This window comes from Urocampus carinirostris, chromosome 15 (assembly GCF_059441175.1).
Source record: "Urocampus carinirostris isolate Australia breed hairy pipefish chromosome 15, RoL_Ucar_1.0, whole genome shotgun sequence".
Classification (NCBI taxonomy): domain Eukaryota; kingdom Metazoa; phylum Chordata; class Actinopteri; order Syngnathiformes; family Syngnathidae; genus Urocampus; species Urocampus carinirostris.
Genome location: NC_142363.1, coordinates 35,615,377 through 35,627,553, shown reverse-complemented (window position 1 = coordinate 35,627,553; position 12,177 = coordinate 35,615,377). Strand labels below are relative to the sequence as shown.

The following is a 12,177-nucleotide window of genomic DNA, read 5'->3' as shown; positions in this document are numbered from 1 at the left end:
AACACTAGGTAACATGTTGAAAATTTGTCCGGCTTCCCGTGGATCCTTGAAAAGTTTTAAAAGTCATTGATTTCATGATTCTTAAAATAAGGCTTTACTGGCATGGCATTAAAGTGTCTTAAATTCAATTTTACTTTGGTAAAAGTAAAATTGGTTAATTTGGTTGGTCTGTTTACTTTGGTCTCATAAGATTTTTCCATCATTAGCCACTCATCGTTAGCCACTTGGCTAGCTGATGTTGATATTTTTAGCTGCTTGGTGTGAACAAAGTATTTCTTGCATCCTCGCGTGACAATTTCTGGATTGCTGTCGCAAGATTTAACTGGCCTTTTTTTTAGACTTTCTTTAGTTAGTAACTAATGTTAGCCATCTGGCTAGCTGCTGTGCTTAGCTGCTAAAAGGAAATAAATACAGAGTTTTCCTCAGTATGTCTTCCATTTGCTTTCCCAGATTTTTTTTGTAGTTTTTCCTGCTAGCCACTAAAGTTAGCCACTTACCCTAGCTCAGACTAACTCAGCTCGTGGTGAATTATTTTAGGATACTTTTTATTTACTAATTTCCCCATCTCGCTACAATTTTGTAGCAACATTTAGTTGCTAGCTGGTGTTGATGGTCTTCTTCAAGTGCGTTTGCTTTCCCTAGCCTTTTTACATAGCTTCTCCTGCTAACCGCTAAAGTAGTTACTTATTCCATCTCCAGCAAGCTAGTCACTCTTTGAGATTTTCTGGGTTGGTGTATTGGGAAATTTTAACAGACTGTAACTTCAAAATGCTGATCCTTTTTTGTTTTGTGTGTGCAGTGGCTGGTTCAAAGTGCTGAGTAAGGTTCGAGTTTGCACGCCGGAACAGCTTCTTGAGATGTCCCATGAGCAAGCAAACCCCAAAAACGCAGTGGTCAGTAAACAAAAACTTCTTATCGCACCTTTGAGTTTTTTTTTTAACTATATTTTTCTGGAAATTTGGGGTTAGGTTACGGGGGCTGCAAATGGCCCCCGGGTTATATGTTGGGCGCGCCTGCCGTAAAAGCTACTTTCATTTTTTTCTGTCGGCTCATTTCGGTTTCAGGGGACGCTCGACGTTGGATTGATTGACTCGGTGTGCGCATCGGACAATCCCGATAGGTGAGTCCAATTTTTTGAAGCTTTTTAGGGATTCTGAATTACCGTATTTTCCGCACTATAAGGTGCACTGGGTTATAGGGCGCACCCCCAAAAAATAGTTTTTGGTCCTATATTTTCCATACATAAGGCGCACCGGATTATAAGGCGCTACAATGGGAACGCCGACAAAACAGTCAGATAGTTCAGTCAAACTCATTACCCCCTTAACATTCCCAAAGCTTGCAAAGAAGCAAATACGTGTCGTAGACACGTGCGGATGCGGTGTCCGTACGATGTCACCAAACAAACATTTCTTAGTTTCCATTTTATTTTTTGCTGGCAACTGTGTGGACAGCAAAGTAAGAATTTAATTGTGCAGGGAAACTGGGTTCTTTACTGTGCATATGACCATAAACACTTTGAATTGAATTGAGTTTAAAAATAGACTCATCACAGAAACATCAAGATCGTTCTAAAACAAGATACCGGGAAAATACAAAGCCGCATAGCTCACCTAAGTTCTCTTGCAGCCATCACGTTCAATAATGATACGTAACCATGGTCTTCTTACAACCGTGAGTGTAGTAAATCCAGGAGAGTAAAATATTTACAAATACAGAATAGTAAAAAATGTTTTCTCTATGCCGTAGTGCAACCCAACGTGTGATTCACATTCATCTTTTTCGGCCAATAGCAGGCTTTGTTTCGCCCCTTTAGCCTATGCGAGCCTGTAAATGATGAACATATATAAGGCGCACTGTATTATAAGGCGCATGGTCAGCTTTTAAAAAAAATAAAGGCTTTTAGGTGCGCCTTATAGTGCGGAAAATACGGTAATCATTTTCAAAGCGCTATCCATTAATATATGACTCCATTAATTACATTTTTTTTCAGGCCCAACTCGTTTGTGATCATCACGGCCAACCGGGTGATCCACTGCAACAGCGATACGCCCGAGGAGATGCATCACTGGATCAGTCTTCTGCAGAAGCCCAAAGGCGACGCCAGGTTGGAAGAGTTCCTCATTCGAGGTATGGCCCATTAGCTTGAAGAGCAAGAACATATTCTAATACAGGGGTCCCCAACCTTTTTTAATATGAGAGCTTGTTTTTGTTCCTGATTCGCACGAAAAAGCTACCAGTTAAATCTGAATTGCTGAAATAACAAATTAACATGTTATGACTGTGTCTTTATTATAAATGTTATTACCAGGTTGTAATTATTAGAAGTCGGGTTAAAACCGGATCAACCACTAAAACAAAATGCCAGTTCCATATCAAATTTCTTAGAAAATCACAATGCCCCATCACTGGTGAACTGTTTTCAGAACAAGGGCTACTCGTGTGTTGTTAGGAGGCTACCTGATGCCCATATGAATCACAAACCGGTCCACAGGCTATCCAGGTGTTCTTGGGAATCTACCTGTGGTCCACAGGATACACGGGTGTGATAAGGGTGCTACCTGGTGTCTGAAGGCTGTTCAGGTGCCCTTAGAGGAGCTACCTACGGTTCCTACAGCATTTAGCCTCTTGGGAACACTTGAGTGTCCTATAGGCACAGGGGTCACCTGTTTTAGAAGTTGCTAGAAACTCTATATCGGGTGAGCAGTGTGTGTCAATGATTCTGCTGTTATTGCACCACGCGTTATGCACGTAAGCGCATAGTCCCCCACCCCTGTCTTTACCGGAGTCTCCGTCTCGGTCGCGCCGGTGTAGCGTGCGTCCTGCTAGTTGGACTGGAGTGTCGGGGATCCGCGGACGAAGCTGTTGGTAGCGATCCGCAGCTCCAATTCACTAATTTTGTGAACGATGGATCTGGCATTGGTCAGGAACATGCTCGGAAGCGCTGGTCCGTGTGGTAGCCTTCTCAGCCTAGCAGCTAGGCCCGACCGGCAGCCTCGCTTTTGCTTTCGCTCCCTCCGCCGTCTCCGTCGTTTGTCGGGCAGGCAGATCACCCAGGGAGATCCCGGTGTTCTCTGTTGTCTTCAACCATGCCATGCCATCTTACTTCTCAAAGTTCTTTTGTCAACTGGACGTCCCCTGTCTGTGGATCTTTAAAGGTTGGCTCCAGAAGGAGGTCAAAAGCAATGCCAAGAGCGCCTCTCTGAAGCTGAAAAAACGTTGGTTCGTCCTCACGCACAACTCACTGGACTACTACAAGAGCTCGGAGCGAAACTCCTCCAAAATGGGCACGCTGGTGCTCAATTCGCTCTGCTCCGTCATCCAGCCGGACGATCGCGTGCACAGGGAGACGGGTGAAGGAAATCGAACCGTCTTCTCATGTAGCGGACATAGTAACATCTCAGTTGTTTGCCGCACAGGATACTGGAACATCATCGTGTACGGTCGGAAACACTCCTACCGCCTTTACACCAAAATGCTAAATGAGGCTATGAGGTGGACGGCCGCCATACAAGGTGTCATCGACAGCAAAACCCCCATCGAGACCCCTACACTGCAGCTCATCCGGGACATTAAGGTGACACCTCCGTTGATACCGCTCGATTTCACAACCGCTTATCAGGTTTATCACTTCTAGAATGAAACACAAAGAAGGACAAAATACATCAATTTAAAAACAAAAAATAAAAGCCTTCAATAAGTGTTATACTGAATGCAACACATGTTGTATGTATCTATATTAGCTATATTAAAATGTCTAAATTGGTTGCAGCACACAAGGTCTTGAGCAATAAGACACAGTAATTTCTCTAAGTCCCAAATATATAATGAAAAAAATAGAAGTCACTTGATAAAGGCAGCTTCTTTGTTATTAAATAAAGATTGTGGAGTTTGCATGTTCTCCCCGTGCTTGCGTGGGTTTCCTCCGGGCACTTGAGGGTGTCCCCTGCCCACTGCCCGGAGATAGCTGGGATGGGCTCCAGCAGCCCCGCGACCCTACTGAGGATAAGCGGTGCAGATAATGGATGGATGGATGGATGGATGACAATAATAACAATAATATTAATAATAATAATAATAGTATGAATGAGCGAGCGAATTGTCTGTCCCTGTGTGCCCTGTGACTTCCTTTAAGTCATTTTGTGCATAATTTTACATAATATTTGGTCATATAGGGATGAAAGAAGCAAAAACAACCTGAAGAGCCGTTTAGGACCCGAAAGAGCCGGTTCCTTTTAGTGAGCCGAGCCGAAGAAGCCGGTTCTCGAAAAACTCTAAAAACTCACACACGCACTTTAGAGGGAACATTGCGCTGGATAGATTTTCTTGTGGCCTGAGAATGTGCAGGCAGTGCGCGATTGCGCACGCGCGCAGCTTAGAGGGAACACTGCCCATGACCACGATTTCCTTTGCCGCATTTCCTTTTATCGAAAGGAATTTGGATACAGACTCATAGGAGGGGTATATAACATTTCAAGGGGACACACATGTAAATGACAGACAACAACCAATCAACTTCAATACCATATTGATAGCAAAACAGCTGCTACCCTCAGGCAAAGGTTGGCCCGCTTGAGTGGCGCACGTCCCCATAAGGTGAGAGGGCCATCTGTAGAAAAGACTCATCTGTAAGGTCCCTGTAATGTTCGATGTTTAATTTTGTAGCAAATGAATAATAAATGTGTATACAATAAGATCCTAACGTCTGAACAGGAGAACAGCGTGAATCCGGAAATCGTGGAGCAGATGTACAGGAGGAACCCCATCCTCCGATACACTCAGCACCCGCTACATTCCCCCCTCCTGCCGCTACCGTACGGCGAAGTCACCAGTTGTAAGTTCTTAAGCATGCTCCTCTGGAAATATCTCAAGGTCTTCCGAAACTGATGACGGTCCTAACTTTGCGTAGTGCAAAGGCAGCAGGGCTATGCCAGCCTCCAGGACGAGGCGGTGCGGGTCTTTAACTCGTTGCAGGAGATGGAGACGCTGGCGGACACCGTGCCCATCATTCAGGGTATCCTGCAGACCTGCCAGGACCTGCGTCCTCTCAGAGATGAGGTGGGTACTATGGATTCAGGGACCCAGTCTGACCCTGCTCACTAACGTTCTTGATGTATTTATCTACCTTATTGACTGACCAACCAATCTAAAGCCACCTGAAATTCCATTCTGTTTCCTAGGTTTATTGCCAGGTGATCAAGCAGACCAATCACGTGCCTCAGCCCAACAGCCCAGCCAATCGGGCGCACTGGCATCTCCTCACCTGCATGAGCTGCACGTTTCTCCCCAGTCGTGTTATCCTCCGATATCTGCGCTTCCACCTGAAGAGGTGTTTCCATAACTTTGCTTACCTATAGATTCTGGTTCTAAACGTGTTGCTCCTCCCTCAGGGTCCGCGAGCGTTACCCCAACACGGAGATCGAGCGATACGCCGCTTTTGTCGGAGAATCCCTGAAGAAGACCAAGACTCGGGAGTTTGTACCATCGCAGGAGGAGATAGCAGCCCTTCTGGTGAGGCAGGAGATGAGCACCACCGTCTACTGCCACGGGGGAGGTTCCTGCAAGATTTCCATCAACTCGCACACCACGGCTGGAGAGGTGAACGAAAATCCGACATGGTCGGACAGTCCAAAGGAAGTACTGATGAGGTTTCTCCTTAAGGTTGTAGAGAAGCTCATCCGTGGTTTGGCCATGGAGGACAGCAAGAACCTCTTCTCACTATTCGAGCACAATTCGGTGACCGATCGAGCCTTAGAGAGCAGGGTCATTGTGGCAGATGTTCTTGCCAAATTTGAAAGGTACGAATGTCCAAAGACCTCAAAAGGTACCACAAATAGTCGTTTTAATTTTTGATTGGAATTTCCCTTAATAGGCTTGCAGGCAGTGAAGAAGAGGAAGAGGAAGGAGAATGGAAACTGTATTTTAAGCTCTACTGCTTCTTGGATGTGGAGAGCATGCACAAAGAAGGGGTTGAGTTTGCCTTCATGTTTGAGCAGGTGAGTTTCTTAACTAACCAACTGGAGCAAGTTCCTCCAGGCTGGGTAGATAGCAGCTGATGCTTTTCGGGGCTGTGGTGATGACCCCCTGTAAGGTGCTCATGTGTGCATACCACACTGTGATGCCACTGTGGTTCTGTAATAGGCCACTAGTGGCTTCTGTTCCAGATTGTTATTCCTGAGCACTCTCAGTAAGAGGAGCCACTGCTGGGACTTGCCTCCCACAGCTCTGGTGTTGGTAGAGGTCATCGGAGATGTGCACAAACAGGGATTTAAGAACTTCTCTCTCTGGTTCCATCCCAGGCCCACGAGTCTCTCATCAGCGGACACTTCCCGGCGTCCGAGGAGACCTTGCAGCACCTGGCCTCTCTGCGTCTGCAGTACCTCCACGGCGACGGGGCAGGCCGGGCTGGCTGGAGTCTGGGGACCGTCTATCCTATCGTGCGACTGCGCAGCCGGATCATACACTCCACCAACGCCACAGTCGGTGGGACGGCGGACGGTAAGGCAGCAGGTCCTGGCGCTGGAGGCAGCGTGGAGAAACGCAAGACACCGAGCTTCCTGGATGGCTCGTTGAGGAGGAGCTTCAAGACGGGCTCGCTTAAGAAACAGAAGGTTAGTGAGGGGGTGAACTAGAGATTTCAGAAGATACAGCTTTTGGAACACATCAAATTTCGGATAGTTTTATCAGGAGAACATATATACAGGGATCAGAATTTTCCGCGGATCCGCGGATTTCCGCTGTTTTTGAACCCCAAAGGTCATTCCCGTAAATCGTCTAAATTCGATGAGAAAATATTTTGGGGGGGGGGTGAGGTATGATACGTGACTGTTTCATCACCCCAAGTTAGCATTTAGACCATTGGTCGATAGGTTCGCTGATAACCAATCAGCGGAGCTTTTGTTCAGAGCATTGGCTTTCTCAAACATGGCGCTCCTTCCGGTCTTTTCAAACGGTGAAATGAGTGTTTGAAAAAGTAAATATGAAAATACTAAGAAAAGAAGACGAGGCTTTTGTCTCCGAGATTGATAAAGGAATCGAGAATAAATTTAAGTGGTCATGGCTGGAGAAGACTGTCACAGTAAACGTTAAAATCGGCGCAAAGATCGAGGAAGTTACAGAACCTTTGAGCCAGTTCGTCGCAAAGTGTGATGTTCCAGGGAAAGCAAAGTGTCTATACTGTGTCGATCTGATCAATTATGGTACGCGAGGTTGTGTGGCACTGATCGATCATGCTAAAATGAACAAGCACAAAGCAAAAATAGCTTGCCGGCGATCAAATTATGCACTCGGATCCGCATTTAAAATCGGCAGCCACCGGTTCAACATTATTGGCCGTTTCAAATCCTTCCACTTCAAATACTAGCAGCAGTCAACCACTGGTTCCCCTGTGTGACAGAAAATCCCAATCTGAGGTATTTATAAATCTATTTATTTATGAAATGATTTTATCTTTTGTGTTTATACAATATTTAGAACAGGATAAACAGAATTTTAAATTTGTTATAAACATGATTAAAATAGATTATTTTGTATCATCATGATCATGTTCAATATTACGAATGCTTTTAATGTCAATATATTATTATTTTTTAAATTTATATATATATATATATATATATATATATATATATATATATATATATATATATATATATATATATATAATACATGGTTTCTGTTTTGTTGGATTTAATTCATTCTAGTGCAATTTTCACATAGCAAATAAGATAAATGCTGTTGACTTCAGGGGGGCTCCGCCCTGGACCCTGGCTATTTCAGCTGAAAATGAAAATCTCCATTCTGATCCCTGTATATAAAACCTTGTAATCAGTCATTTATCAGAAGTTACATTCAATTTAAGTAAATTCTTTGGACTGTTACAGCAGTTCATGGATTTTTTAATTGATACACACTGACAAGAACTCAATAAAGTTGAGATCATGTGCACGTTTCAATTAACAACAGCTTAGCGCAGGGGTTGCCAACCTGGTCCTACACAGCTTGCTAATAATCAAAAAATTTGCAACAACAGAATTGGAGAAGAGAAACCTTCAAAACATGCAGGTCATGCAGATTTCGAGGACCGGGTTGCACGCTACCAGACAGAATGTTTTGTTCTCTTTTGACTCCCAATTTCCAAGAACTGTTGTTAGGGTCGGATCGACCACATGTTCCCCGCCAAGAAGACTTGACAAACAAGAACGCCATTCTTTGGCAGTCCAAGGCGATCATTAATATTATTCGCTGAGATTTACTCTCCGGATACACAAGCCGGGAATTTCCCCTTTTATATCCTAATGCGTTCTCCTTATGTCAAGCCGACTCCCAATCTAGAACAACTTTTGTGGTGGTTTCAGGTAGAGGAGGAACAGATGCTGGAAATGTGGGTGAAGGAGGAGACTTCTGCCACTCGCGCCAGTGTCCTGGAGAAGTGGACTCGCTTGCAAGGTATGACGCAACACCAGGCCATGCTCAAGTACATGAGCATCATCAAAGAGTGGCCTGGCTATGGCTCCACTCTCTTCGACGTGGAGGTAAGGATGATCGCTACCAAAAGTTTTGGGGTAAGTCTCTGTGATCTGATGAGGTGAGATCCGGTTTCGCAGTGCAAGGAAGGCGGCTTCCCCCACGATCTGTGGCTGGGCGTGAGTGCCGACAATGTGTCCGTCTACAAGAGAGGAGAACCTAAACCGCTGGAGACCTTCCAGTACGAGCACATCACCTTTTTCGGCACCTCGCAGCTCTGCACTTACAAGATCATCGTGGACGAGAGGGAGATGTACTTTGAGACGCCGCTGGTGAGTGTCTTTGGTTTGAACCTCAACCTGTTTGTGGTTGGTGGTCCACTCAGGTGGGAATCTGTCCTCAGGTGGGCGAGATCACCAAGATCATGAGGGCTTACATCAACATGATGGTGAAGAAACGCTGCAGCATCATGTCCGTCACCAGCGTCGCCAGCTCCTGGGTCAGGTGATTGTCTGGAGCCAGGTTATTTTCCCCTGTGGACAGAGGCAGTGGCGTCATTCCCTACAGAGCCACCGGATTTTTTTTCCCATTCACGCATGAAACATGATTTTGGATTTCGGAGGACAGTCCTTTCACACGCAATACACGGGCCCATGCGTAGTCTTTGCATGCATATGTTCAAAAACTGCTTTCATTTCCTGCCCTATCTTCGATTGCCCAAGATTCACTGTGGCCCCTTAACAAGCTTTTCTCAAAGACTACAGGATGGGGGCTGAGGATGATACGCTTCCACACAAAGCACTCTACGAGGTCTTCTTCAGAGGAACCAGGGCAAATGCTTACATCTAGGGCCCCCACGACTCATTGAAGCTGGTTTTAATTCTTTTTTTGAACCCAACCCCTTTGACCAGAGATGCAGGAGTCCAGATACTAAGCCTGGTTGCCCCAATTCAAATATTTACGCCCAAGAACCTGGTTTTGTCCGTCCCTTTTTTAACCTAACCCTTTGACCAGAGGTACTGTAGTCCACATCCAAATTCTGGGATTTGCACTGTAGATACTGCTGGATGTTTTCCCAAGAAGCCATGTTTGTGTTACCTCCAAGAAATGTTGATTGGATGCTCTCCAGGAGCCATAGTGGCATTGTCTAAAGACCGAAGAGAGCCCTGTCCTTCAATACATCAATCTCTTCGACTTTAGATAGCTATCCTGTGGGACCTCGGTCATTGAAAGGGGGAGTTCCTTTCCACAGCCAAGATACGGGGACGCTACTTTTTAGCATTTGTAAGGTCTTCTTTGAAGACCTTCCTTTGGAACTCGGGACGGGCTGTGTCTGACGACCCCTTCCCCTGAGCATGGACCATCAACTCCATTCCTTTCACGACTTGGGGCTCAAAAAGGAATTTCCCCTTCCTTAACCAATATCTAGAGAAGCTGCCTTCTAGCATTTCAAAGTTCTGGATTTGAGGAACTCCTTCAGTAACCAGGGAGGGGCTGTGTCTTCTGACCTCACCCCAGGATATGGGCCATCAACTCCATCCCCTTCAATGCTTTGGCTCAGACAGGAACTTCCCCATCCCTGACCAAGATCTTGTAAATCTATCTTCTAGAATTTTGAAGTTTATGCATCTCCTCCTGGAAGTAGGGAGGGGTCTGAGGACCTCACCCCCAGCTGGATGGGCCATCACCTCCTTCCCCTGAAGGACCCAGTTTGATCTCCATTAAACTACGTGATTTCTTCAACCAGGAAGTAAAATCTTGACGATTATTGTTCAAGCACCAATGAGGGGCTATTGCTTAGTAACGGTAGAGGGTATGGGCGAGGTTTTGGGCGGGGCTTGTGACTTGGGGGCGTGGCTATAGTGATCAATTTCTCCCCCTTTTTTTCTATCGTGACATGACTCCTTTGGCATCCCTCACCGAGTGGGCGGGGCTTTTTTTTCTTGGACTAGGCCCCTCCCCCCAAAAAATGACTCATGACCAGTGCCACCGTGTGGCCGTCAAAAGAAACTGCAGCCCAAGAAAAAAAGCTGCTCGGGATGATACGGGAAAGAAAACAAACTGAAGCCAGCCGGATCGCTTTTTTGTATTTTATCTCATGATTAATCATATTTATTGTTACCTTTTGGTCAGTGTTTGGATCAATTTATCATTTTTTTTCTATTTGCTCGTGTGATCACGCTGACTTTTTTGGAGACATAAGAGCACCACTGTGTCCGTACGTACGTTTGTTTCAATGTAAATTTCATTTCAGGAACTGCAATTGTTACTGTACAACACGGGTGTCAGACAGGCGGCGCGTGGGCGGGATCAGGCCCGCCAGGGGTTGAAATCTGGCCGCGCAACACAACACTGAGAGAAGTGCAAGAGAAAAATAAGCTGCAGTTTTAAATATGTCCACTCTATGCTAACCAATCGGGGGTCACCTGCAATGCGACTGTAATAGTATGTCTTTCTCTCATTTTTTCTTTTTCTGTACTATTTCTTTCTCTTTCTTTTTCTATCCTTCTCCCTTATCTGTTTCTCTGTTTCTTGCTTCTCTCTCTCTATGTCCAACTCTCTCTAACTTTCTTTCTCTCTTTTTTCTTGTTCTTTCTAACCCCCTCTTCCATTCCCCTTTTCTATTTCTCTTTTTTCTCTTTTTTGACCATTCCTTCTTTTTTCTCAGTTTCCCTTTCTCTTTCTCACTCCCTTTCTTTCTCTCTTTCTCTTGCTCACTCTTCCTATCTTTTGTTCTCTCTTGTCTTTTTCACTTCTTTCATTCTTTTGATTTTTTTCTCAGTTTCTTTCTCCTTTTTCTCCCTTTCTCTTTATTGTGCTCTCTCACTCTTTCTCCCTTCTCTCCTGTCTCCTTTGTTCTCCCTCTCGTTTTATCTTTCCCTTTCTTCTCTCTTTCTATTTTCCTCTGGGCCGTCACCTCCATCCCTTTCAAGACTTGAGCTCTTACATTCTCTCTCTCTCTCACTCTCGCTCTCTCAATGTCTTTCTAAATGTGTCTCTCTCTCTTTCTCTCAATGTCTCTCTCTCTCAATGTCTCTCTCTCTCTCAGTGTCTCTCTCATTGCCACTCTCTCTCTCTCTCTCTTAATGTCTCCCTTTTTATTTCTCTTTCCTTCTATCCCTTTCTCTTTTCCTCCCGCTCTCTCTCTTTCTCCCTTTCTCTTAAACCGGCTCCCGTAAGGTTTTCTTCTTTCCTAAAACGTGGCCGCCAGCTAAAATGACACCCCTGCTATACGACACCTCAATCCAGCAAAAAAGCATTAAACACTGTGCATGTGTAATCCAAACCACATTTTATGGAAAGAGAAAGGAGATGTATTTATTTGACAAAATGAGACGATTGTGTTGTGATTGTGATTTACAGGGGAAGAAAGAGCATGGTTTAAATGGGGCTGGGGGTGAAGTCAAGTATTTATTATAATATTATATTGTTGGAGGAGGGTTGTGTTGTGTATTTGGAGAAAAATGGAACGATGTAAAAGGTATATAATCATAATTATGTGTCCTCAAATGATAACGCTAGCATTCACTTGCTAAACAAAAGAGCAGAACTCATCTATCTGGAATTTGAGAAGAACTAGGGATGCACCCAACTGAAAACAAAAATGTGAAACTCTCGGCCCCCCAAAATTACCCTAAATAAAATAAAATAATAAAAAACAACAGAATACTCAGCCCTTGGCTGGACGCCAGCTTCACAGGGCTCGCCTCA

The 12,177-nt window shown here is 44.9% G+C and overlaps 1 protein-coding gene across 1 annotated transcript in view; it reads left to right on the top strand.

The window, feature by feature from the left end:
* myo10l1 (myosin X, like 1) overlaps nucleotides 1–10,306 on the top strand; it is a 62,808-nt gene extending 52,502 nt beyond the window's left edge. The window contains exons 30-44 of the mRNA XM_088353946.1: nucleotides 800–893; nucleotides 1,065–1,120; nucleotides 1,994–2,130; nucleotides 3,159–3,353; nucleotides 3,420–3,577; nucleotides 4,714–4,834; nucleotides 4,910–5,058; nucleotides 5,181–5,329; nucleotides 5,391–5,598; nucleotides 5,662–5,798; nucleotides 5,873–5,996; nucleotides 6,300–6,611; nucleotides 8,358–8,534; nucleotides 8,607–8,798; nucleotides 8,870–10,306. Coding sequence (XP_088210072.1) covers nucleotides 800–893; nucleotides 1,065–1,120; nucleotides 1,994–2,130; nucleotides 3,159–3,353; nucleotides 3,420–3,577; nucleotides 4,714–4,834; nucleotides 4,910–5,058; nucleotides 5,181–5,329; nucleotides 5,391–5,598; nucleotides 5,662–5,798; nucleotides 5,873–5,996; nucleotides 6,300–6,611; nucleotides 8,358–8,534; nucleotides 8,607–8,798; nucleotides 8,870–8,974 — 2,314 coding nt within the window. The 3' untranslated portion in view covers nucleotides 8,975–10,306. The remainder of the gene's footprint in view (nucleotides 1–799; nucleotides 894–1,064; nucleotides 1,121–1,993; nucleotides 2,131–3,158; nucleotides 3,354–3,419; nucleotides 3,578–4,713; nucleotides 4,835–4,909; nucleotides 5,059–5,180; nucleotides 5,330–5,390; nucleotides 5,599–5,661; nucleotides 5,799–5,872; nucleotides 5,997–6,299; nucleotides 6,612–8,357; nucleotides 8,535–8,606; nucleotides 8,799–8,869) is intronic.
* Nucleotides 10,307–12,177: the final 1,871 nt, after the last annotated feature.